The 27,218-nt window shown below is 42.1% G+C and overlaps 1 protein-coding gene across 27 annotated transcripts in view; it reads right to left on the reverse strand.

Moving 5' to 3' along the window:
- Window positions 1-27,218, reverse strand: part of Kcnma1 (potassium calcium-activated channel subfamily M alpha 1) — a 723,575-nt gene that overhangs the window by 230,702 nt on the left and 465,655 nt on the right. For all 27 annotated transcript variants that reach the window (XM_047552140.1, XM_047552139.1, XM_047552148.1 and 24 more), the window contains exons 6-7: window positions 9,640-9,715; window positions 1,833-1,908 (exon numbers count right to left, since the gene is read on the reverse strand). In XM_047552140.1, coding sequence (XP_047408096.1) covers window positions 1,833-1,908; window positions 9,640-9,715 — 152 coding nt within the window. The remainder of the gene's footprint in view (window positions 1-1,832; window positions 1,909-9,639; window positions 9,716-27,218) is intronic.

The following is a 27,218-nucleotide window of genomic DNA, read 5'->3' on the forward strand; positions in this document are numbered from 1 at the left end:
TTGAAATGGGGCATTGCCTCTGGCCTGTGCTCTTTTCGAGGGACATGCCAGAGAGTCCTTCCCTGGCCTTTTCCCTGCTAAGCCTCCAAGGGCCTGGCTCTTGCTCCCTTGAAGACATCCTAGACCCTCCACAGAGGACGCCTCCTTTCATCTTGGTGACCAGGGAGATGCCCCGTGGGCCCCACTCCTTCAGATCTTCTGCCGGAACCCCAAATAGCTTCTCTGGAGTTTGATTCTGCCTCTTTTGTAGGATGCCAGTAGTGGTTCTGCCCTTTGGGCTGCAGGAGCTTCCTGAGCACCAAGACCGAGCGCATGGGAACAATCTGCATTTGCACAACTGTTTTGACCAAAGGTCTGCAAACTCTTTTGGGTCAGAGAGTAAGTACTTTCAGCTTTGTGGGCCATGTAGTTTCTGATCTCCTCACAAATCACTCACCTCTGCAGTAATGGTGGGAGACCAGCAGAGGGCGATACTTCACTGAGCGGGTGAAGCAGGAAGTGGAGAGCTTGGCCTGGAGCTGCCTAAGGTTTGCACTCCCCTGCTTAAGACTTTACAGGACTTTTCCTGTCCTCCTCTCATATCCGATGGGTTAACAAGGCTGTGAGGTGGCTTAGAGAGGTACTTTAGGTACCCCCGGGAGAAAGGAGCCAGGATGAAATTATTTCTACTCAGATACCATCTCTACATCACTGGGAACCAAGGCCTGGTTCTCAGTACATGACCCATGGAGACAACCAGCCCCCAGGCCTCCAGCTCCATTCCTGCAGAAGTTCCCAAGACCTGGCTTTCTCCACACATCAAAAATTGTCCTCTACATGCTATTTTCACGGCACTCACCTGGTAAACCAGAAAGCACTGCATGGAACCCGTAACAGTAAGGTGGAGTTGCCATCTTCTTAAAGAAAAATACTTCCTCCACAACCGTGATTTTGGCACTTGGTGCTTGGTTACAACAATTAGAGCCACGAAGGATGAGAATGGCCAAGGTTTCTATCCCCACAGAGAGCTAGCTGATGGGGCCCCTGAGATCTTGTGACTGCCAGTTACCCCCACTTCCATCCCAGCTCCCATTGCATGATAATTACAAGCCCCAAGTGGTGGGTAACCAACTGCATCCTTGGATTTCTTGTACAGATGAGTAAGAGGATCCTGGAAGGCAGGTCGCCTCTATTCAATGTTTCCTAGTTTGATGAGGCTCCTTCCAGTTCTAATAGTCTGTGTTTGTTTGAAATGTGCTTCCAACAATAGCCATGCTCTCTAAAAAAAGGGGGAGTGGTGGATTGCCTTGGGGAGGTTAGAAGAGCTTGACTTAATAATATAAGGTTTTCAAAGAGCCATTAATATAAAATAATTAACATTTTTGAGGTACGAAATAACTTGACAAGTAATAAAGCAAAAGAATCAAAGACAGCCTTTTTGTAAGGGGGAAGTGGAGAGAAATTGAGGGATATGAATTTGTTGTTTTTAAAGAGATGTGGGTCAAACTTCCAACCTTGTCCCCCGACCTTTTCTGAGCGTTTGCTGTGGAAGCACTGCCATCTTGTGGCCTTCTGGGGTTATTGCAGACAAAATGAAAAATCTAGGAAAGTCCCCTCAGCAATATTGGTGGGCTGAAAAACACAGGTTAATAGTGCGAACATTACTCACCATTTGGAACTAGTTTAGGGTAAACGGGTTGGAAACCCAGACAATTGTGCGGTTGCTTCCTCCTTTCCTGACTACGACTGAGCTGAAGTTTCTCTACAGCGAGAGAAATTCCAGGTAATAAAATGACTCCGCGAGGGGCTTATTCTGGGCCAGCCAGAGCTGAAGGGTCTTCAAGGACACTTACCAAATGGATGAACCCGGCTGCAGTCAGCCACGTGCTGATAAATATGGAGAGCAGATTCACCAGCTTGATGGAATTACTGTGCAAGAGACAATAAGCAAAGCGCCCAAGTTAGAAGACCCAGTCGGAGCCTCCTGCCAGCCAGACAGCGCCCCCTTCGGGCGGAGGCGGGTTGTCTCCACTGGAGGGAATTCATGCCTGGCAGGTGGCACAGTGGGCAGGCGGCTGGTCACAACAGGGCCTGTAGGGAAGATAACAGCTGGGCTACTCAGGATGGTCCCTGAATTAACCCCCTTGGATTTTGTTAAAACTTTAAAAAAGATTAACTTTTGTTTTGAAGACTCTTCAAAAACACAGGGAAATGGAAAGTGTGTTATAAATACCCATATGCCCTTCACCTAAATGGATCGATTATTAACATCTGGCACATCTGTTTTATCTCTATGTTTTTTGCTCTTGTTTTCTCTTTTCCTTTTCTTCTTTCATTTTATATTCTTATTTTCAGACTAAACCATTTACACACATTTTAGACATGCCAATGCAACAGGACCTCTAATTATTTGATCATTCACCTCATAAGAATCATTGAGCAATGGAATCACAACACCATTGTCACACTTAAGAAAATTAACATCAATTCAGTAACATAATCTCATATGCTGTCCCTATTTGAAGGTCTCCAGTGGTCCAGGAATTGTTTATTGATGTTTTCATCTCCCCCAACGTGATCCAGGAACTCATTAAGGCTCATGCTCTGCATCTGCCTATTACAGGGTTTTAATCCAGGGGTCAGGAAACTTTTCTGTATAGGGAAAGATAGTTAATTTTTTGAGGCAAGCCTCAGAGTCTACGTTGAAATGACTCAATTCTGCTGCTGTAATTCAACAGCAGCTACAGACAATATGTAACATAATGGGTGTGTCTGTGTTCCAATAAAACTTTATTTACAAAACAGGCATTAGGCTAAATATACCCATGAATGAGAGTTTGCCAGTCCCTTCTTTAGACTCTTTTAAAATTGTTTTTTAGTGACATTTAATTTTTTTGTAAACCAGGCTGTCTTCTATAATGCTCTATATTCCAGATTTATCTGTTTTTTCATGATTAGGCAGTATTTAAATATTTCTGTTACAAATCTCTGCCGGGATGGTCTCACATCAAGAAGTCCCAACTCGATGATGGCCTGAGTCCACTCACCATTTCCTTTGTGGTTAATACACCATCTTGGGGTGAGACTGAGCCCACATGAATAGCCTTAACTAATAGTTTTGTATCTACTGTTATTACTTGAATGAATCCATTGGAATTTACTAAATTTTAAGCTCCCTGAGAACAGGAGACTTGCCTGTCTGGATCCCAGAAACAGTGGGTTCCTGGCACACAGAAGACTGTCCATGAATGTGCCCTAAGTGAACTGGTCTATTCCTCTATACCCTTTTACACCCCCACAGGGGGACAGCTCCTTGGGTGCTGCTCTCAGCAGGCACATTCTGTCCCTAGGCTTCCCATTGATATGGACTGACACATGATACCCAAATTCTGCCCTTCTGTTATCAACACCCTGTGAAGTCCCAGACTCTCCTACCCCCTTCCTCATGGACATTTGAAACTGTCTTCACAGTCTATGTGCCATAGCTAGGTGATGCTCTTACTCCACACAGAAGGCTCTTCCCATCTGTCTATGCAGGTCTTATCAGACACTTACCAGGAACTGAGTGGGAGAGTCTTTCTCCCTTTCAGATTTGGGTGTAAAGAATATAAGCCTAGAACTCTAGTAGACCATCTGCCCTGGAGAAAGGCTACCTGAAAATAAGACCCCAAAGAGATGGAGAAAGAGACAGAATCCCAAGGACAGAAATCTGAACCCCTGGATGCAGACTTGCCTGGAGTTAGTCAGCTCCCTTCTGGACCCCATCAATATGGAGGTGGATTCTGTTACTTGCCATCAAAACCCTTCTGCCTACAACAGAAGTGGCTGCTGTATTCAGAATGCTCCCTGAGAATGTAACAGTTGATCAGGTCCCTAGAGCTAGTTGGGGCTATCTCCGTATGAGAAGAGAGAGCAGCATCCTGTGACACCCACATTGTCCCCTGACCCTCTGGTAGAAAGCTGGCACTCCCAAAGGCAAGCAAAGACCCGCTGAATCCTAACCTTCAACCCTTATTCCAGACACCACCATGGGCCATGCTACCCACTCCCTACACACACCTCTGAGCAGTGTCTTTAGCCACGAATGGAGTCACCAACTAACAAATTAAGCGCTTAACCCCTTTCAACTCCATTTCCCCCAGAGCTGAGAGTTAATGCAACTCTGGCTTTACTGCTTCTGGGAACAACTGGCCAGCCAAAGAGGCCTCCTTACTGGCTTCTGGAGTCCTTCTGTGGAAGGACACCCCTGTCAACCAGAGATTGGCAGAGTGGAGACAAGACAAACAGATCGAAGGGATTCACCTGGTGAGCCCTGTCAGGGGAAGGGAGCCTGGCCAGTGGGAGCTGAATGAACCTCCTTGGGCTCCATCAACACCACATCCCGTTCCCAACTAGTTTCTCAATGCAAAGCCAAAGCAGATCAGAAGACTCCCTGTCCCTAGCCCGTAAGCCCTCCAAGATGTGCCCCAACATTGGAGAGTAAGAAATAGATGAAGAACCAGTAGCCAGTGGCAAAGGGAGAGGTCCTAGGGAGGTCTGCACTGCTTATCTTCTCTGGGGACAGTTAAACACCAAGTTGGGTCACTTACACCTGCCCAAATCCTTGGGGCCCCACCAAAGCAGTGTATGCTCAGCGACCATGAGCTGTCCTTTCAAAATATTATCTCTATTGGTGTCTCTGAGTCTCTCAGTGCTTTGGAAAAATGACCTAAATATGGCGATTATTAATCTCTAAATGATTGTCACAGTGATATTAATGGTACTTAAGGGAGCTCTTGCTGTGTGTAGAACATTTAATCAGCGTTGCTGAAAGAGTCCATGTTCGGCACTGAAATCTGATTACTTTTATGACATCAGCATCATCACAGATCCCAGTATCTGGAATTCGCTTTTCAAATTAAACTCTACAACCAAGCAATTGTCTAAAAGCTATGTGCACAAGATGCAAGATTAACCCTGAGTGGACCTTCTCCATTCTCTGAGATGTGGCCCTGGACAGCTTCAGTAGTTCTCCTCAGAAGGAGGGAGGGGTGGCCAGGAGCAGGACTGTGTAGTAGCAGAAGGAAAGCCATAGCCTTATGGTCAAGCCCAAGGGTCTGGACTAAACACGAAGTTACCAATGCTCAGAATGAATAGAACCCTTCAGATTCCAGTCTCCATCCCATGCCTTAAAGGCGGGAGGGACTGTGATCTTATCATGAAAATCTGACCCATCTAAAGAAAATCATTCTCGAGCTTCCATTATGATTTCTAACTCTGCATTCCATGAACTCACTGGCCATCAGATTAATTCATATTAGCAGACACAGTGAATCATCAACAGGCAGGCCCAGGAATCTGGGACATCAGAGACCTTTCCAGGATTCCGTGGATGCTGGGAGAGGGAGTCTGACTCCCAAGATTGTCGATGTAAACCCAGGGCTGCCCTGGGCCATCTTCTCCCTCCATGTATCTTATAAGTCATGCTGTGATTAACACTGAAAAGGTCTCCCAGAAGGAGGCACGAATTTGTGTTTGTTGCCCATTTTCTCCTGTGCTTCTGGCTGAGGGTACAGCCAGCTGCCAATGGCTTTATTTTGTTTGATGGCTACCTTTGCGGGATAGATGTGAAATACCCCAACCCTGAAAAGTCAGCTGGACTGGACCCACTGAGATGAACGATCTGAACAGAAGGACATGGAGTGAAGCAAAATCAAATCCTGTCCATTCCACCCCTCCGTCATCTCTAGGTCCCTCCTCCCCGTCTAAGGGCAGGCCCGTTTCCTGGACTACTGTCTCCTATCTAGTTCACAGTCTACGAGGTCTTAGATACTTTAAACCTACTCTCTCAACAACTGGTGCAATGGTGGACGTTCTAGAAGGTAAGTCTGACTGCATTTCCTCTCCTGATTAAACTCCGTTAATCGTCTATCCTGCTCTCAGCACAACCTATAAATCCAAAATGTGGCCTCCATTTCACTCCTTTCAGTCTCCGTGTCAAATATTCTTCGTCGACTTTGCCTTGGGGCCATTTCTAAGGTCATACTACATCTAGTAAAATTTTAATATCCAAAATTCTCTCTCAAAAGGTATTGTCCAGGTAGATGATGATGCAGACAGGGAAATAAAAGTAACAAGGTAGAGAACAAGGGATTCCTCCCCGTGGCCTGCTGTGGGGTAGTGTTCCTTTAGCCTACGTGCTTTTCCATATTACTAAAATGTTTACAGCCAATACATTTTACTTTAAGAGTTAAAGGAAACAATAAGGCACTTTTCATTTTGAAAAATATGAAAAATAAAAACTCTTTAGGTGATGCATGGTCCAGTCATCTCTATCTTCCACATTCAGTGAGGTGTGGAACTCTGCCCTGAGGCAGAGCTGCTTCCTTTGCTCTGACTGTAGAATAAGTGGCCCGGCACCCGTAAGGTGGCTTACCAGTACAGGGTGGCTGAGGCCCTTCCAAAGGCTCTGACAATGACAGAGTCTCCCAGTCTACCCTGAGCAGGCCATTTTCAGGTTATAGAATATTTCAGGTTCTCCGCTGCCTTGCAGTTTGAAGAACTGCCCTGACGCTGGTCACATATGTGGGACTTGCCTCTGTCATCCTGTTCACTCCCATGTCCCCTCTGCTGTCCTTTGAATTCTTTATCTCTTCCCCCTCCCCCATATACTTCTTTGCCCTGTTTCTTCCAGCTCTTGGCTGAATGAGGCAGCTAAAGAACAGAAAATGAAACAACAATTTCAGATCATTATTTCAAATTACATTTACAAAATCTCTATTCTCCTCTAATAGCAAGATTGGCAGGGATTCGCAGCCAGAGAAAGCCTGACAAAACCTCCCTAAAGTCCAATCTTTGGCTCCACACCATCTTCTGCAAGGTCACCGTGAAAACAGTGGCGAATACAGGAGTCACAGGAGAAGCTCTCACAGGCCAAAGCCCTCCAAAAGCCAGGGCGTCTCCTCTGCAGCAGAGCTCTGGGATCTGTGTTCGGGGCGCACAGAAGGAAGGTGGGGGGCAGTGGGAGGGCAGGGGCTGAGGGCTGTCCCCAAACTTCTGGCGTTCTCACAAGTGAGTGAAGTGTTCATCTGTGCCTGGTGATCAGCCTTGGCCAAATAATGTCTTCCTGTGTGCACCTCAGGACCCAGGAGCACAGAACTGCCCCGAGGTCCCCTCGTGCCAGGCTGCCCACCTGTGTGCTCTGCGAAGCTCCCCGCCCTGGGAAGTCAGCCCCACCCTCTGCTCAACACCAATCCCACTGGAATGACAGACACCTGGTTTCCCCCCAGGCTTGCTCTGGACACCCCCTTCTCCTTAAAAAGATCCTTGCCTGTCCGCGTACTCATGCCCAGCCTGGCTTCATTCCTACCCTGGACACCTCTCGGCTGGCATGTGAGCAGCACCACCAGGCAGGCTGGCTCGGGTCTCCCTTCCTTATTGAGCCTTCCGCTGGTGGGACTCCCTCCTGCCCCTCACCTTGCTGCTGACATAAATGGAAGCTCACTCCAGGCCTGTCCTATTGCCTTGATCTCCCAGATGTGATTATAAACAATGGGAACTCAGAACATCTAAATCCTGTGGTTGTGATGGAAAGCACCCTCTAATGACAGGAGAGATGGCTTTAGTGGGCTGTGGGCACTGGGGAGATGCCCCTGGGAGCCAAGATGGCAGGTGCCTAACCTGCCTGCCCCTCTCTCCCAGCATGTAGGCCCCCCTTCCCCTAGCTGGCTGCTCCCATCGTCTCCCTTCTGCACGCAGAAAACGAAGCACCCAGTGCCACCCGGTTACCAGGCGGACTGTTGTCCAGGGCTGCCTGAGCTAGTCCTGCTGTCAAAGAAAGGAATCTTTGCCAAGGAATAGAAAGTAACGAATGTCCCAGCAAAGGATCTGAAAAAGATATTCAGAGGGCCTGCCATTCCCCACAATCCAGAAAGGATGCATAGTGTATGTGAGGAGGGTGAGAACACAGTTCTCTCCATGTGGTTCCTCAGAGTTCTGGAACCTTCTTCAAATACTCGTGTCAGATAATAATAATAAAATCCCCCTAATCTATCAGGTAAATGTGAAAGAGGAAGAGACCCTATGTCATGTTAGAGAATGAATGGTTCTATATAACTTCATCCTTACTAGTAAAAAAATAAATGAGTAACAAAAAGAAAAAAAAAAAAAAACCAGATAACTTTCATACAACTTCATCCCTACTAGAAAAAAAGAAAATGGCTCAAGGACAAGGACTCCCTGTGCTTGGTACTGGATGCTCCCCTCTGATTCTATCTTTAAAATTACAGAATGGTGGTAATATCAGTAAATACCAATGCTGCTAACTGTGTTAGGTATTTAGATTTCAAGAGCACTGAGTCTATTGCATAGAAGAGCCATAAAAAGAAATCAAGGCTACTGTCACTCAGCAGAAAATAAGAAGGGTACCAATATTCACTATTTATGAATGATAACACTAATTGAGAGCCAATGGATAATGAAATGTAAGGGGGAAAGAGGTATACTCTAAAAGACCTCAGTGGTCTTGGATACTCTTGACTTGGATACTTCTTGACTTGGCTAATAGAAAGTGAACCTTATGCACAGTTGACAGATGGATAGTTTTTGTTTTGAACTTAAAGCAACATAAACAAACAAAAAACCCCAACACCCAAAGAAGAAAGTCAGCCGTTAGCTGAATCTGTGGACCTGTCAGATTCAGGACGCTGGGTCCTAGCCTCCCATCCTGAGGAAATGATGCTGAAGAAAACCCCCGGAGATGCAGGTGCGTTAATTATAAATCACTGCATGCAGAGGTGTCCTGTTTTCAATCATTGATCAAACACAATAAGGCCAACCAAAGAGAAACGAAACATTAGAAGGGAGCTTCTCAGAGTGTAATTTCCTAGAAGAGAAATTTATGACCTGCACTTACTCTCCATTAGAGTGCGTCTCACCGCTTTTATTAGTTTATTCATCAACACAGCCATGGGCTCAGGCCAGCTCTGTAAGCTGGCAGGTCATCAGGCAAGGGATCCCCCGGGGGGTTCCGCTCCTGGTCCAGTTGTGCTTCTAGACCATAACACCGTTAGTGGGAGCAGTAGTCATGGTGCATTCGGCTGCAGGTTTTTAGGGTTTCCCCAAAAGGTAATTCATAGAGCAAGCCCCAAGGGTTCTATAGATATGAAGTGAACATCTTAAACGTACTTAGAAATGAAATGATTTTCTGTTTGCCGTATGAGGTTTGTGATTGCCTTTCAAAGAGCATTGCTTCTCTTGCCTTTATGGCCAAGTTCAATTTCTTGTTTAGTGGTGTAATAAAGGGGCAATTTAGGACCTGGCAGCAAGGACATCCCAAGCAATGAACAAATCCATCCCTCATCTGCTGCACACCTCTCTGTGACACCGTGGCTCACCTCTGAGCAACTCCATTTGGCACCCCAATATCAGTCATGTGTCCCCCCAAACTGCCCCTGCTAACCTGCATTCACACAGTGGTCTCTCTTTTTACCACACAGTTCTCTGGCCCTGTAGTAGAGGGTGACCCAAGCCCTACGCTAGGGCTTCTCTCCGTCTCTGCATTAGGTCACTCTTCCTGTGAATAACCTAACTCCTTACTGTGGTGGAAACAAACACAGCTGATATTTACCAGTTGGCACAGGGGACTGGGATGGGGTAAAAATGCGAGAAAGAACATCTTACCTTGTTTTAAGGATATTCAGAAACTGCAAAATTTCTGAAAATTGTATCAGTCTGAGAGCTCTTAAAAATCTCAAACCTGGAAAGAAAGAGAGACACATTAATTTTAAAGCATTTTTTTTTTTTTAATGTCCACAGTCTGCCGTTGGAGTTGAGCTGTCTAGGGCTCAAGGGACATGAAGTTCTTGCAGAAGAAAAAGGAGCTGGTACCTTGGATGTGTTGCTTCATTCTAATTCCTGGCTGGTTTAATCCTGTTTGGTAAACTGACTTTGCTTTAAAGGCAGCCTATTTGGAACCACTTAAGGGAAAGGGCCCAGGTTGAGGGAGCTCTCTTCTCCTTGGCAGGCTCCAATTTAAAGCACTGCTTCTAAGTTCCCTAGGGGTCTGACAGGAGTTTGTCCTCTGAAAAATACTGGGAATTGGGATCACTCACAATAACCCTTGTGCTAAAAGCAGATTAAGAATAAATCGGATAACCTTATGTCTTTGATGGATTTTTTTTCTTTTTTTTTTTTTTTCGTACTAGGGATTGAATCCAGGGGCACTTAACCACTGAGCCCCATCCCCAGCCATTTTTTATATTTTATTTAGACACAGGGTTTAAGTTGCTTAGGGTCTCCCTAAGTTGCTGAGGCTGGCTTGAACTCCTGATCCTCCTGCCTTGAACTCCTGATCCTCTTGCCTCAGCCTCCTGAGTTTCATGGACTTCTTTATCTTAACTTTCAGTCCTGAAAAAAATAAAGAATATAGTCCACAGTGCTTCCTATTTTCTATAAGATTTTATATTTTTTCCTGCCTCAGCCTCCTGAGCTTCATGGATTTCTTTATCTTAACTTTCAGTCCTGAAAAAAATAAAGAATATAGTCCACAGTGCTTCCTATTTTCTATAAGATTTTATATTTTTCTCCCAATCAAAAAAAAAGAAAAAGAAAAAGACAGATCAATAATATATCAGACCTGACAACTTCAGGTTAAAAACATGAATAATTCCATTTTCACTAATTTTGGGATGAATGTCTGTCCTTTCTAAATTCACCACCTCTTTTTAAATTTTATTTTATTTTTATTGTTTGTTCTATTTAGTTATACATGACAGCAGAATGCATTTTGATTCATTGTACACAAATGGAGTACAACTTTTCACTTCTCTGGTTGTACATGATGTAGAGTCACACCATTCATGTAATCATACATGTACATAGGGTAATAATGTTTGTCTCATTCCATCATCTTTCCTTCCCCCATCCTCGCCCCTCCCCACATTTCTCTCTACACAATCTAAGGTTCCTCTTCACCACCTCTCTTGAATGGAAGAGTTCATGTTTCTAAGTAGCAGAAGAAAGAGAAGAAAAAAATGATCAAGGAGTTTTTAAAAGTGCAAATTATCATTGCACTTTAATACTAAAAAGTAAACTATTTCTACTGAAGTCACATTCATGAGTCAAAAACATTCTAAGTTAGTCATGGGGTTTGATGCCTTGACACCCACCATACACAGAAGTTTATGCACAATGGTCGGACGTTCACAGCTTTGAGACACACTGAACATCACACCCAATCCCAAGGGTGCATATTTTTGCATATTTTTGAAAGCATTTCATTCAGGACCCCTGAGTGCCAAAGTGGCACTGGACTGAGTTGGCAGATGGCTGCAACCTGGGATTGGGGGGCAGACTTTATTCTAGCCCATCCTGCAGGCAGGAAAGGGGAGTCCAGCATGTCTGGTGGGAGAAAGCAGAGGAGTCTCCAGAGACCCTGGTCACCTCCTGCTTGAAGAAGGAGTAGCTAATTGGTCTGGCATGGAAGTTTTGGTAATAAGGAAAAATTAACTGCAAGCCCATGGCAGGTGTCGGAGGGTGGGGTGGGGAGGTTCTGAGGGTGCAAAGGGAGAAAATGAAAATGACCCAAAAGGCAAATGTCTCATCTGAGAAGGATCCAACTTCACCAACAGACGGTGTTTTAGAAAACGTTCACCTTCTATGCCAAATGGTATTCATAGAGCTTTTTATGAAAGCAGAAGATGCAGTGACAAGGACTGTGGGTGACAGGGAAAAGGCTCAGGAGCCCAAATCAGTCAGGATGGAGCCAGTCAAAGGCCAACTGGACCCAGCAGGAAAAGGACTTGAGCAGAGAGTCAAGATGAGAAGCGATCTCGGGAGGCAGAGTAAGCAAGGAGAGGGAGAGGAAAGAGACGAAACTCAAGGACAGAGAGCTGTGGAGCAGAGCTCACAGAGATCTGACGGGTGGACACAGTGTGTTCTGGAGGGAAGTACAGAGCACGCCAGACCCTAAGCGTGGCCACATGCCACGGAGAAGAGCTTCCTAGGCAGGAAAGTGTGGCTTGGGATTAAAGGCAAAACAAACAACCAGCGCTTAGGGACCAACACTAAGAAGGATAAGGCTTTTTTTTTCCCCTCTGCCTAACTTCAAGCACTAAAATCAATTAAACAATAAAAATAAAGTATCTGTGTTGTGGGACAGTATTTACCAGGAATGCAGCTAAGATCATTTTATACAACAAGTATAAAATAACATTATGGTTTGGATCTTAACTGCCCCCTAAAGATGTGTGTTAAGGGCTTGGTCCTCAGTTCATGGTGCTGTTGGAGGTAGTGGAAACTTGAGGAGGTGGGGCATAGTGAAGAAGGTAAGGTCATTGGGGGGTGCCCTTGATGAGGACAGTGGCACTCTATCCCCTTCCTCTTTCTTTCTCTTTTGCTCTCCAGCTACAAGGTGATCAGTGTACACTTCTGCCAAAATGTGCTGCCTTTCCACAGACCCAAAAGCAATGGGGTCCAATAATCACGGACTGAAACCAAACTGAACCTTTCTCTTTATAAGTTGTTTTTTATCTCAGGCATTTCATCACAGCAGTGGAAAACTGATTAACACAAATATCGATTGGGCAATATTCAGAATTTTCAGAGTCTGATCTAAGATTTTTATACCCAGTCAAGCAATTGTTCAAGTGTAAAGTCGACAATAATAAAAAGCGTGTTCACATATTCAAAGTCTTAATAGACATTTGTTCACTCTGTGCAAAAAAAAAAAAAAAAAAAAAATCTTTAAAGAGATTGGAAAGACTTACTGAATCAGAATAGGGGTCAAGGGCTAGAAAAAACATTTTTAAGAGCTTCTACTGAGAATCCTAATTGCCCAGTCCAACCGGTGGTCTTACACTAGCACTGTTGTTGCCTATTGCTGGGAGAAAAAATAACAAGTTTAGAAACTTGTAGTAAAACTACTGGCAGCACTGAAGATGGTCCAGAACATAGACTAAGAATGCATTGGCTGCTTGTGGTTTAACTCTGAAAATCATGTGTGTGTGCAAGTGTGTCTGTGTCTGTTCACATACACTGCTTATAAACCCAAAAACAGAAATCAAATGACTCAAACTTCAAACTGGATTTATTCTTTTTATCTTTAAGCAATGATGTTTGATTAACAACAGCCAAACTACGTAAGCAGCCTAGGTGTCCGTCAGTGGATGGACGGGTAAAGACAAGGTGGTATATACACACAATAGAGTTTTATTCAGCCATAAAGAAAATATGTCCTTTGCAGGAAAATGGATGGAACTGAGATCATTGTGTTAAGTGAAATAAGTCAAACTGAGAGGTCAGGGAAAATATGTTTCCTCTCCTATATGGAAGCTAGAGAGGAAAAAGAAAAGAAAGGTTGTGGGGGGGGGGATCTCCTGAAAATCAAATGGAGGTCCTTAGAGGAAAGGGACCAGAGGTAGGGTGGGGAGGAAGGGGGAAGTGCTGGGGAGTGATATTGGCCAAGTTTTATTTTCTATTGTGTGCATGTATGAAAATATAACAACAAATCCCATCATTGTGCACAAACTATAATGCACCAATAAATAATGTGGGAAAAAAGCAATTAAAATTTTTTTTTAAATGATGGTGTTTGTATCCTGTACTGTCTACTTGTTTGACACATTCTCCTGACTCACAAAAATGTTATGTGATATCAGCTTTTCTCTCAGGGAGGCGTATGAAAGGGAGGCGTATGAAAGGGAGGCTAGAAATGCAGCAAAGGCAGAGGCCACAGGTCCTGCCGATCCAGCTCTGAGCATCTGCAGAATCAAGCAGGGAGAAGGCACCAGCCTGGCAGTGTCTGTATAAAGGAAGCAGACTGGTTCTCAGCTCACAGCTTGCCCAGCATGGAGACCAGAGGGGAGCCTCTCCCTGCACAGGGGACCCAGGTGGTTCAGGAGCAAGAGTCTTGGGAACTGAACAGTGGTGGGCTTTGTTTCTTTCACATCCTTATACACATCATTTTCATGGTGTTAGATTTAATTTATGCAAATGAGTAAAGATGGGCGAAAATCATCAGTCTACATTTTAGCCTCAGCTCTTGGTCTGCAGTTTGCAACCTCAGGCAATAGTTTACAGCAGCTACCTAATGGCTTTCTACCCTGAGCCCCTTGGAGGCCTCTGTTCAGAGTTCTCCAGTGCCCCCATTCACATAGGACAAAAGGCAAAGACCTTCAAAGACCAAAAGTGATACCACCACCTTCCCCCACCACATACACCATCTCCTTTTGGATCTGATGACTTCCTACCAGGACTAATACTATTTTCCCCTTGGTCTGGTTGTTCTCAGTATCCATAGGCATACTCCTGCCTCAGGGCCTTTGCACATGCTATTCTCCCTACCTGGAACACTCTTCTCTAGATCTCCACATGGTATACTCCCTCACTTTCTCCAGGTTTTTACTTATGTCACTTCTTCAGTGGGACCTTCCTGCCTGCCATACCTAAGACTACAACTCCTCCCACACCATTCCTGAAACTATTCCTCTTGGCCGCTTTTTCTTCCCCCCACTGCATGACGCACTAACATCTAATTTATATTATTGATTTTTCCATCTCATCTACACATCAGAGAGACTGCGGGGAGAGACTAAAGTCTATTTAACTCATGATTATACTTTCAGGACCTAAAATAGTGTCTGGCCTCAGCTGGTTGCTCAATAAATACTTGTGTGCACTCCATGAACTAATCAATTTTGAGAAGAAATGAAGTGGCAGAGAGTAAATAGGACATGCATTCAAAATTCTGAGGCCCTGGGCTACTTGCTAAAGGGGAAAGCCACAAACGCCACAGGGTCACCTGAAGGGGACAGGGCTGACTCTTTTAGGAAATACAAAGCCATCTAACCAGGAGGGAGCTTTCACCAGTGGCCAGCTGCACCCAGAGAGGCCCAGAGACATCCAGACAGCAACTTCCAGTTACACAGAGCCCAGCAGGGAAGGAAACCCCTAAGGGACCAACTCTCCATCTTCTCTGCTTTATGAAACTTTTTCTTGTTTTTTTATTCCATAAAATCTCTGAAATAGAAATGATTTTCTAGGGAAACATAAAATCATAACAGTAAAGAATACGAAATATATATATATACCAAAAATCATGAATTATACCCATGCCCCAAAAGGTACTGGGTCCAGATGTTTTTGAATGAATTCCTTTACACTATCAAGAAATAGTCAACTTTTCTATATATTTTCTCTCTATATATTTTCTCTGTATATTTCTCTCTATATTTTTCTACATATTTTTATTCAAGTAATAAAAACTAGACTTCTCTCTCTTGTCCTGTGCTCTGTCTTGGTTTAGAAAGTTGGTATTACCTGGATGCAGATACCCAATACATATTTTAAAAATGGCAGGATCACCACACTAATGACTAAGGACAATAGTCCTAAATAAAGTTCTAGCATGTCAAGTCCAGGACTACATTCAAGAGTCATTTGCATGAGCTGTGCAGGACATGATGGGGCACATCCTCAATTCAGGGAATTTATCAGTCCTGGGCTCCTGAACAAAGGCCCACTGAGGGCTCACAGCTGTTCCTTGGTGGGCATCATCCTCTGCTCCAAGGAGCTATCTTACTCACTTGTGCTTGCCTCCCCTGATGACCAAAGGTCCTCTGTGATGTGGGGACAAGGTTGGCTGCTGCACCTGAATTTCAGATGACGCTGCAAGGTCATGCAGCCACAGAGCTCCCTGTGGGGTAGGCTGAGGTTCAGCGGAACTGGCTCCCAGCTGAGTTCTCCACCCAGCCTGTACAGTACCCTGACTCCAAGACAGGCACCAGCTTTAAAACGTATCCTGAAGTTCCCTATATCAGAAGGAGAAGCATTCTGATACTCTGCTGGGCACAATGTAGGTCCTCAAATTACAATTTCATCATATGAAACTACAGAATTAAACCATCATAGAATTGTACACAACTTTATAGAAAAGTCAGCAAAGTAAACAAGAAAGCTCAGAAAGACACACATGTACACATGTGCACAGCCGTGACTTGAACCATGGTTTCTGAGTGGCTCATGGCTGTGTCTACACTGGGAACTTCCTGTGCAAAGATGCAGGTCAAGATGGCCCCATTGCTATGGTAACACTCAGCCAGGAGAGGCTCCATGAAAGGTGCAGAGCTTTATCGCTCTGGATCTTGAGCTCAGACACCAGCTCCTGTGGACAGAGAATTCTGAGCATAACAAGATGACCCTAATGTCCTGCCAGGCCTGCATCCTTCAGATTGCCTGCTTTGCTGAAACTTTCCTACAAACAACCTTTTGATGATAAAACCTCTATAATAAACATAGCAAGCTAGGTCTGGGTCACTACTCTTCCATCAGAGGTCACTGTCCCACCTGGTTCCAGCTTTCTCTCTCTCTGTGTTTGTCTTTTCTCAAATCCCCATCACCCGAGTTTCTGAATTAACAGCCATACAGGATGTGGCAGATACGTACACACCTGGTATAACAAATTATTGTTATTTTAAGTTATTGATGAAATTAGGATATTGACCATGATGTAAACTGATTATTACTGACCTTCACTATTTTTAGTTATTTACTATATGATAAAACCTTTATATTTTTTAATCCTTACAACAGAAGAAAATAGCTAAGGATAAACAGTAAGTAGTGTGTACAGCACACAGTTTATAAGCACCGGGGCTACGTTTTACCCCAAATGTGTTGAAGTCAATGAAGTTCAGGCTTGTAACCATTGCCCTATGCAGACCTTGGGCAGTTGGTTCCAGTTCCAATATTGGACTCAAGGGAATTGTTAACATATTTGGCTTTCTGTCACTGTGACAAAATACCTGAGATAAAATCAACTTAATAATGGAGAAGGTTTATTCTGGATCACAATTTTGGAGGTTTAAGCCCATAATCTCTTGGCCCTGTTACTTTGGGCCTGTGGTGTCACAGTACCTCATGGCAGAGAGCTGGAGCAGAGGAAGTCTATAAACCTCATCTCAACCAGGAAGCAGACAGTCAGGAAGGGCCTGGGTTCCTAATATACCCTTCCAGGGCATGCCCATAGTGGCCCAACTTTCTTCCACTAGACCCCCCACTTAAAGCAATAGCACCAAGTTGAGGCACAACCTAAAATGGGCCTTAACACATGGGCCTTTTGGAAGACTACCAGATCCAAATTGTATCATGAGTCATGAGCACTAATTTTTTTTTTTTTTTTTGGTACCAGGGATTCAACCAAGGGGAGCTTAACTACTGAGCCACATCTTGTTTTGTTTTGTTTTGTTTTTTGTTTGTTTTTTTGAGGCAGAGTCTTGCTAAGTTGCTGAGGCTGGGACTGGGGCTATAGCTCAGTGGTAGAGCGCTTGCCTCATACATGCAAGGCACTGGGTTCGAACTTCTGCACCATATAAAAATAAATAAATAAAGATATTGTGTCCATCTACAACTAATAAAAACAAAGAGTTGCTGAGGCTGGCCTCAAATTTGTGATCCTCCTGCCTCAGCCTCCTGAACCAATTGCTTGCAGGCCTGTATCACTGCACCCAGCAGCATGAGCACTTTCAAGACTTATGATTTATTTTGTCAAACTGTCCTAACAATCTGCACTCCCATCTGTACATAAAGGCCCTTTTACCCACATCCCCACTGGATTGAGTTCCATGATGGATAGAGGGAGGGATAAATGGACAGAGAAAAAGGGTCCTGATTTAATAGGTCCCAGATAAGAACGCATTGTTGTTTGAGTTTGCTTTTCTATATTAATGAATGGATTTAGTTTTTTCATCTAATTATGAATCATTTTATTTTCTTCTTCAAAGGACCTTATTGTGACCTTTGCCAGTTTACTTATGTGTTCATCTTATTTTTAATAATATATTTAAGCTTTTAAAATGTGAATATTATACATTATAGATTGCCTCCCACATTTCAGCATTCTTCTTTTAATTTTGCTTAAGCTTTTTTAAATAAGTCTAAAATTTGGCTTAAAGTATTTTGTTTTTCTTCATGGATTCTAAAATTTGTTATAAGGTTAATTATATCATTCTTTCCATCTCCCTCCCTCCCTCCCTCCCTCCCTTCCTTCCTTCCTTCTTTCCTTCTTTCCTTAATATCCCAAAGGCCATACCAATTTTATTTTTTTAACTGCATCTACATTTTCTCTTTGAATTCTTAGGGCAGTGACTCCAAACCTCAACTTCACATTTACACCACCTGGGAAGCTTAGGACTTGCTGGCCCTTGGGTCTCAGCCCCTCTCTCCGTTCTGCCTCACTGGGCTTGGGGAACCGCCAGGCAGGGGGAGTTTCAGAGCTCTGAGGGCAGATGGTAAGTACTTTAGATTCTACCATAGCTCAAGTTTGCTGCAAAGAATGTGTCAACAAATGGGTGTGACAGGGAGATTTCATTCAGATAAACAGGCCACGGGGGGCTACGGGCCACACCTGCCTGGAGGCCTGCTGTTCCAAATCCGTGTGTCCAGGAATGCCCTGCATTTCCAGCAAGCCTTCACTGGGCCTCCTGGTTAGAAGAACGCACTTTGAGAAAACAAGGTTTAGGGCACTGATTCCCAGACTTGGCCCAGAACTCATCTAGTTGAGGGGGGCTGCCTCCCAGCCCCATGTCCCCTGACTTCATAACTCCATGGAACAATCTGGGCATCAGACAGTTTTACAATTCTGATTCTGAGCACAGATGCATTTGGGAACCACTGGTTGAAACTATCTTTCCTTTTTTGTAACTTTTTACTTGTTAATTCATATTGGCACATTTATTTATTTTAGTTAATAAAGTGCCAAAAGGACCAAGCTTCCTTCACCCCAAGAAAAGCAAATTTCCCTTTACCTGAGTGACCATTTGAATAACTTAAAAACCAGTAATTTACCCACTTAGCACATTGCTGGTCTACTTAAATTAGCTTTAAAGAACACTCTAGCATACTAGTTAAAAATAATTAATAACAATTCATCCAGCTGAAGATTTTGAGGTAAAAGTAGTCTTCACGTTAGGAGGAGGATGATTTTTAGTTTAGGGTTTATAATTAGTCAGAAAATCAAATACTGAAAGTGATAAAAAAATTCTCAATCATTTTATAAGGCAGATAATAGCAACAGTAATGAAAAAAAAAGTCCTGGTTGGTTCAATAGAAAAAAAGTTATGCACAATTAATATACTGATAGAACTTCAAAAAACCTCAGTAACTGAGTGACTCTCTGAAAAAATGTAAACTTTAAAACTTGATAAACACATGAAAAAGAAAGCCAGTTGAATTGTAAATTGAAAAACATAGTAATAGCATGTCCTCAAAGATCCTGTACCTAATTTTCCCTTCCTCCCTCCCTCCCTCCTTTCTTTCTCTCTCTTTCTCTTTCTCTCTCTTTCTCTCTCTCTTTCTCTCTCTCTCTCTCTCTCTTTCTTTCTTTCTTTCTTTCTTTCTTTCTTTCTTCTCTCTTCTCTCTCTCTCTCTCTCTCTCTCTCTCTCTCTCTCTCTCTCTCTCTCTCTCTGTACTGGGATTGAAGACAGAGGTACTGTAGCACTGAGCTACATCCCTAGTCCTTGTTAATTTGAGACAGCACCTCATTTAAATTGCTGAGACTGGCCTCAAACTTACAATCCTCCTGCCTTTGCCTCCCAAGAAGCTGGGATTATAGGCATATACTACTGACCCAGTTTCATTCAATTTTTTAAACAGTTACATTTTATTAAGAATCTGAACTCCTCCCTAATACAAAAGGAGATGGAAAGCAGCCAAACTTATACTATAAAATAAACCTGGAACCAAACACCAACTCTCAGAGCCTGAAATAAAATACACTAGTAACATCAAGACCAGAGATGCTAAATTCCAAGCAAAATATCAAGGTATGCATTTCATCAAAGAATTAAAATTATAATCCAGACCATTCTTCTTAAACATGACAGATTAAACATAATGGTCTGTACCTAAACCTTGCTAAGGTAATACTAAAGTGAGGGGTGGCAGGAAATTTCCACAAGGAGGGTATCTCATGTAAGAGAAAATGACACAATATTGATGGACAAAAAGTAGATATTCTGTTGAAAATTAACCTGGCAGCACTGAGAAGCCTAGTTTCATATGTATAAAGATATAATAATAATAATAAAAATAACATATGTTCAGTCAGTTCTATCTATGAGTTCCATATCCTCAGATTCAACCAACCTCAAATTGAAAATAGCCAGAAAAACAAAAAAACAAGTTTATACTGAATGGGTACAAACGTTTTCCTTCTTCCCATTACTCCCTAAATAATACAGTTTAACAATGATTTACACTGTATTAGGCTTTAGAAGAATAAAGGTGGATTAAAGCCCACAGTAGATGTGCCCAGGCTGCATGCACATCTGTGCCATTTTATATAAGGGACTGGAGCACCAGGGGATTGGGGTACTCCAGGGGGACCTGCAACCAATCCCCTGCAGACCCTGACAGGCAACTATACAGAAATGTCTCCACCATGATAATAGAAGATGAAGAAACATCTTTGGTGTATAAATAAGGAAGAGAAATTCCACAGAGATGGAGGCTGATGGGGGTAGTGGGGTGGGAGATCATCGTGAAGAAGGAAAAATTAGTCCAAGAAGAAACTGGAGTGACTGATGCTGGACAGAGGGGGCTGCAAGGATGAGGCCCATAGACAGGGGGTGCCACGGGCGAGCAGCCAGCACATGGCAGTTGGTGTGGGCATTATAACATGGTGTTGCTACAGGGCCTCTGAAGTGAACTGCTAAGTCCTGGAAGAGGTGTGCTGGTCACAGCTGTAAAACCAGTTTTTTGGACAAAACACACAGGAGTATCCCTCAGCAGTCCCCAGACTCGCTGCTCAAAATGAACACAATGTTCACGCATGGGCTAACAAGCGTGTTCAAACCTAAAGATGAAGGCTGAGACCAAGAATCGCCAAATGGTTGAGGAAAAGCAAGTCTCTTTGAAGAAAGACACATATTCTGGCAAACTTATACTTAAGGATTAACATTAACAATTCTGAAAAATCACTTTTGAAAAAATCTAACTGAAAAACATAAAAAGATGTGAAGAATCTCATCTCAACAACAATCAACTAAATATCTTACAAAATTAAAATTCTAACATCAAAACTTTAAGAGGTTGGCTGAATAGAAGAAGAGACAGCTGCCTAGCAAGCTGGAGAGTTGGGTCCTCTAATGAGGGTCTCCTCATCTAAAGGAATGAAAAGTACAAAAGAAAAGCAAAGAGACATGAGAGATAGATGTGGAATTTCAACATCTGTGCAGTTGAGTTTCCGGAAGGAGAAAATGAAGAAAAAGGAAAACAGGAAGCATTCAAAACCATATTAGAGTAAAGTTCCCTAGACTAAGAGAAGGAGCTACTCCTCAGATTGGAAAGGCCTATTTTAAGTATCTAGCTAGATAAATTTAAAAAGACCTAAATCCAGGCATATCATGGTGGAATTTCATAACATCAGTGTGCAGAAACAAATCTCTTAACAGAAGAAGAATCTATTTCTAAGCACAGATCTCCTAGTTGTACTGAATACAAGGAAACAAAGGAGAAATAACTTCATAATTCTCAGGGGAAAATATTTTGAACCAAGGAATATATAATTAGCTATTGGAAAGAAAAATGAATTCAAAAGAAGTAGAATATAAGAAGTAATGCTAGAAAAGATAAAAGCAACTGATTCATCTATGTGTTGAATGAATATTATCTAAAATAATAAGAATGAACTAAAATTAAAATCTCTAAACTGCATGGAAAAGAAAAGCATCAAGGAGAGAGGGCAGTGGAAGAAAGAAAGGTGTGTTTACATTCTTATCCAGTTTCAAGGAGGATACGACTGTTTATATATTAGTACAAAAAATGTATTTTTAAGTAGGTGCATCAAAAACCTACGAATGTATTTGGAAGTAAAAACTGCAAACTTGGAAAAATGAAAAGAGGAAGTTAATCATGATGGAGTAAAAGGACAAAGGAAATGAATCAGTCTAATGAAAAAGGAAAAAATGAAAAAAAAGAGTATTAATTAGAAAATACAACTACAACAACCAAAAGAGCCCAAATATATTTGTAACCACAGTAAAGTTGAATGGGTTAAATTCATCCTATTAAAAAACAGAGACCCAGATAGGAGTAAAATAAATAAATAACCTATCCTAGAGACATGCTGCTTTCTACGAAATATACTGGAAATAAAATAAAAAGGAACTTTAGGAATAGAAGGACAGAAATTATGTACCTAGCAAATGCTAATAGAAAAGAAGCTAACAAAGCAATGATGACATCAAATAAAGTGATAGTTACTGTGAAAAAAAATACTTAAGTAAAGCAAAATCTGAGCAAGAATGCATGGGGTAATATAGTAGAGTGAAAGAGACATTATTGCCTCATGTACATGTATGACTGCATGACCAATGTGATCCTGCAGTATGTATAATCAGAAAAATGAGAGATTATACTCTTTATGTACAAAATGTATAAATGCATTCTACTGTCATGTACAACTAATTAGAATAAATAAAATTAAGAAATAATTTTTTTTTAAAAAAAAGAATGCATGGAACAATAAGAAGTTGAGGGGAATTCTAATGTTCACTTTTGAGAAACAATGATATTAATTAGCCCATGATAAGCACAAATATAGGATATTTATGCAACATTTGACTTGGGTTTATTTGTATCTATATTCATCTGAGGGACTGTGTGATTAGATACACTTTACCCAGTAAACTAAGAACACACAGTTCTTAAACAAAGAGTCAACAGTCACAAAAACAGATCACAAAGAGATCTCACCAAATTCCAAAATGCAGAAATCATCTAAGGCTTATGTACCACAAAACAATAGAATACATTTTAACTACAAAAGAGTCAAAATGAACAAATAGTAGAGGAATGAACTCTGTTGTATAAAAAATTTAAAATAAAGAAGTTGTCACAAATCAAAGGGGAGATAAGTATTATGCAACAATGAAGGAATAACTGTCTAAGAATGTGGATCAATTTAAATAGTCACCTCATACCATAATTGAAATAAACTTGAGATTAATTAATAATTAAATACAAATAACTGACAGACTGAAGAAAGTGTAGTTATATATTTATTAGCCTTTGAAGAGAGAAAGACTATCTAAACTCAAGTGAAAGGATTCAGAAAGTTTTTGAAATTTCAGATCAGGCATCATAAAAACATCAAAATTCTGTATGTTAAAAAAGAATAATAAAGACAACACCCACTAGAAAATAATCAGATATGACACAATAAGGATACACTCTTTGTACTATCAAAAGCCTTATATAAATACTGCATCATTATTTGATAAGTAGGCAAAAATCATGAAAAGGCACACCATGAAAGAGGAAATGTAAATAGTAAACAACCACGAGCAATTATCATACTGGGTTGAAATAAAATATATGCACACTGTACATAAATATCAAGTCAAAATGAACTCAAGACTTCAAGATAAGCCCTGAAACTGAAATTACCAGAAGAAAACATAAGGGAAAAACTGCAGGACATAAATGCGGGCAATGCTCTTTTGGACACAACCCCAAAGCACAGGCAAAAAAAGCAAAAACAGACAAAAGGGATTACACCAAACTAAAAAGTGTCATTCAGCGCAGCCAGGGAAACAATCAACAGTGTAAGACAGACAACCTACAGAAGGGGAGAAAACACTTGAAAACTACACATCTGATAAGGCTCAATAGCCAAAATATGTAAGGAACACAGCCAACTCACTACACAAAACCAAATAACTCTATTTAAAAACAAATAGGTAGAGGACTTGCATAGACATTTCTTAAAATGAGCTATATAAATGGCCAATAGGTATATGCAAACACGCTCAACACTATAAATCATCGGGAAAATGCAAATTAATGTCACAAAAAGTATCATTTCATACCCATTAGAAAAGTTATTATCAAAAAGCCAAGAGATAAAATGTTGGGAAGGAGGTAGAGGAAAGGAAACTCTTCTACATTGTTGTTTGAATGTAAATTAGTAGTTTTTGTAGAAAATAAAATAGAAATGCTCAAGAGTTTGATATAGATCTGTCATATGACCCACTTCTGCGTGTATATCCAAAGGAAGGAAATCTGCATGTTGGAGAGATATCTATACCCCCATGTTTATTGTAGTATTATTCATAATACCCAAGTTATATGGTTATGTTTTAGGTATGAAGTATACCCCCAAAACTCATGTGTGAGTCAATGTAAGAACCTTCCCAGGTGAAATGATTAGATTGTAAGTCATAACCCAATCAGTGGATCAATCCACTGACAGATGAATTGGGTGGTAACTGTAGGCAGGCATGGTGTGGCTGGAGGAAGTAGGTCACTGGACATGTACCTTTAGGTTTATTTTGTCTCCTCCAGTGTGTGGAGCTCTCTTTCTGCTTCCTGTTTTCTATATCCTGAGCTGCTTTCCTCTTCCAAGTCCTTCTGCCATGGTGTTCTGCCTCACCTTGAACCCAGAGCTATGGAGTCGGCCATCTAGAGTCAGTCATCTAGGGATGGAGACCTCTGAAACTGTGAGCCAAAATAAATTTCCCTCATCTATGTTGTTCTTGTCAGGACTTTTGGTCATAGGAACAAAGAATTTGAATAAACATGGAATCAACCTAAGTATCCATCCATGCATGAACAGCTGTCTATGTACACAATGGAATCCTATTCAGACATAAAAAGGAAGGAAATTTTGCCATAGGCAACAACATGGACGAACCAGGAGGATGTTAAGTGAGATAAGCCAGACACAGACAAACACTGCATGATCTCGCTCATATATTAAATCTGAAAAGGTTAGTCTCATAGAACTAGAGAGTAGAATGCTGAGTACTGGGGGCTGGTGGGGAGGTGGTTGGTGTAGGTCAAAGACATGAAATTTCAATTAGGAGGAATAAGTTCCAGAGATATTCAACAACGTGCTGCCTGTGGTTAATGATAATTTGTGATTGCTTTTAAAATGTTAAAGAAGAAAAGATGCAAATTAAACAAAAATACAGTAAGCATTGTATTTATTACACATAACTAGCAATACATTTGAGTTTCACCTTGGGGAGATGACTTGGCAAAGAAATAGTCTTATAATTTGATGGTGGAATTATAAATTGATAAAACCTTTTTAGCAAGTAATTCGGCATTATGAATCTAGCTAATTCCATTTCTGGTAATGTAGCCCAAGCAAATGTAACAAAATATGGGAAAAAATATGCTGCACGAACAAAGATGTTTATTGTAAAATTATTCATTAGATAAGAAAAACAGAAAGCAGCTTAATACCTAAAAATAGATTTTCCTCAGTATAGTTCATCTTCTTTATGGGATGTTATACATGGTCAAAAAATGCAACCAGAAAAATGCTTAGGATGCAGTGTTAAGTTACAGAAGTAGGAGGTAGAAATGAGAAAGGCAGTTACCAGGAGCTGGGGTAGAGCAGAGAGGAAAGTCGATGAGTGAATGCAGAATTTCAGAATTTCAGAATTTTAAAGATGAGAGTATTATGGGGATCTGTTTTCCAACCATGAAAATATACTGAACACTACTAAATGTTCATTTAATTATGGTTCAGAGGGTTGGGGATGTGGTTCAGTGCAGGACTAGCATGCATGAGGCACTGGGTTTGACCCCCCAGCATGCATAACAAAACAAACCAACATGGTTAAGATGGGACATTTTATGTTACATGTTCTCTACCACACAAAATTGTTTGAAATAGCAAACCAGAAACACTGAAAAAGAAGATAAAATAAAATATCAAGGGCATGTTCTCTATGATGAGTCTATAAAAACTATAGGTATATGAAGAATAAAAACTCACACAAAATGACAATAGCAGTTGGATTACCCAGGAAGGAATTTGGGGTTTTTAAAATTTTGTCCATTAAAAAAAATCTGTAATGTTTATATTAAAGTTTATTCATAATTACTTTCTGTGGTTGTTATAAAGTCAGTGGCAAGACAGGGCTAAGAGCCCATGCCCGTGTCAGAGATTCAGTCACTTGGAGTCACCGGCTCCAGTTGAGGAACGGCACCCACCCATGCTGTCCCTTCAGAGAGTCAAACTCGGAGCCCAGGGCCTGAACAATCAGTTTGGAGTCACCTGAGAGCCAGCACCAACCAGCACCTGAGAGCCAGCAACGACCAACTAGAAAGATTAAGGTATTTAGAACCCCTTACCTGGATGGAGACGTTATTTCTATACCCCTAGAGATAGAGGGACACACAGTAAATAATAAATCAATCAGGTTCAGGTTTCAGTTATCCCTGGACATAAAAGACAGGAGATCTGTGCAACGCAAGGTCCCAGGAGGCCTTCACAGGGTACAAGGCACGAAACACAACAGCAGGCACATGCTGGCCGGTGGTGAACAGCCTGTCTGGATTTTTTTTTTTTTTTTTTTCCAATTTGCTATCTTCCTTTCCCTTTCACTCCTTAATCTTTAAATCCAAAAAGCTGAAAGAGTCCAATCAACCTCTGTCGTTTCCAATCGCTGCAGCCCCACACAAATCCTGAAGAGCAATTATTTTTGTGGTGTCTGACAAGGTCAGCGTCATCTGGTCTCGCAGCCCCAAGGGGTTTTAAACCAAGGACAGGCGTATCAGGGCAAAGGGGGTACGCACGGCAAATGGAGACTTCTCAGGCGAGCCTTCAACCTGCTGCCATCACAAGTCCCACCTCCCGTCCTCAGTTGGGGCACTGCTGGGACCACCTGGCACTGAGAAACACTGAGCCTCTCCTTCCTAGGTGGGACAGAGGTTGTCCTTCCTGTTCTCAAATGTGCCCGGGCCTTTGCTCTCCCAGCAGTGAGTGTGCTATAAAAAGGTCTTGATTGAACTTTTCCTCATCTTCTCCCTGGGTAATAGTTCAGGCTCTTTTGTTCCCTCCTTATCCCAGTCTTGGTTCCCATTTGGACAGCAAATGAACATCAACTGATGTTCAAACTGGGACTGTCACCTACTCATTGGTCCATTCAATCACTCCCTGGTCCCGTGAATGCATTCTGAGTTGCTGCTCTGTGCCAGACAGTCTCCGTTCCAGACCCTTCTGAAGGCTCAGGGATAAAGCTCCTGCTTCAAGGGTCTTACAAGAAGCCAAAACATAGAAAACCAAAAATTTAAAATGGAAACCGTCTTGTTGACTTTATCTCTTAAATGTACGTGAAATGAGTATCTTTCCTTCTCTCCACTGCTGGATGGTGGTCCAAACTGCCACTACCTCTAGCTCAGCCATAAGCCCCCAGGCTGGGCTGCCTGCTCCACCTTGCCCCCCAGCCCACCAGGTCCCCTGCTG

Source organism: Sciurus carolinensis, chromosome 5 (genome assembly GCF_902686445.1).
Source record: "Sciurus carolinensis chromosome 5, mSciCar1.2, whole genome shotgun sequence".
NCBI classification, from domain to species: domain Eukaryota; kingdom Metazoa; phylum Chordata; class Mammalia; order Rodentia; family Sciuridae; genus Sciurus; species Sciurus carolinensis.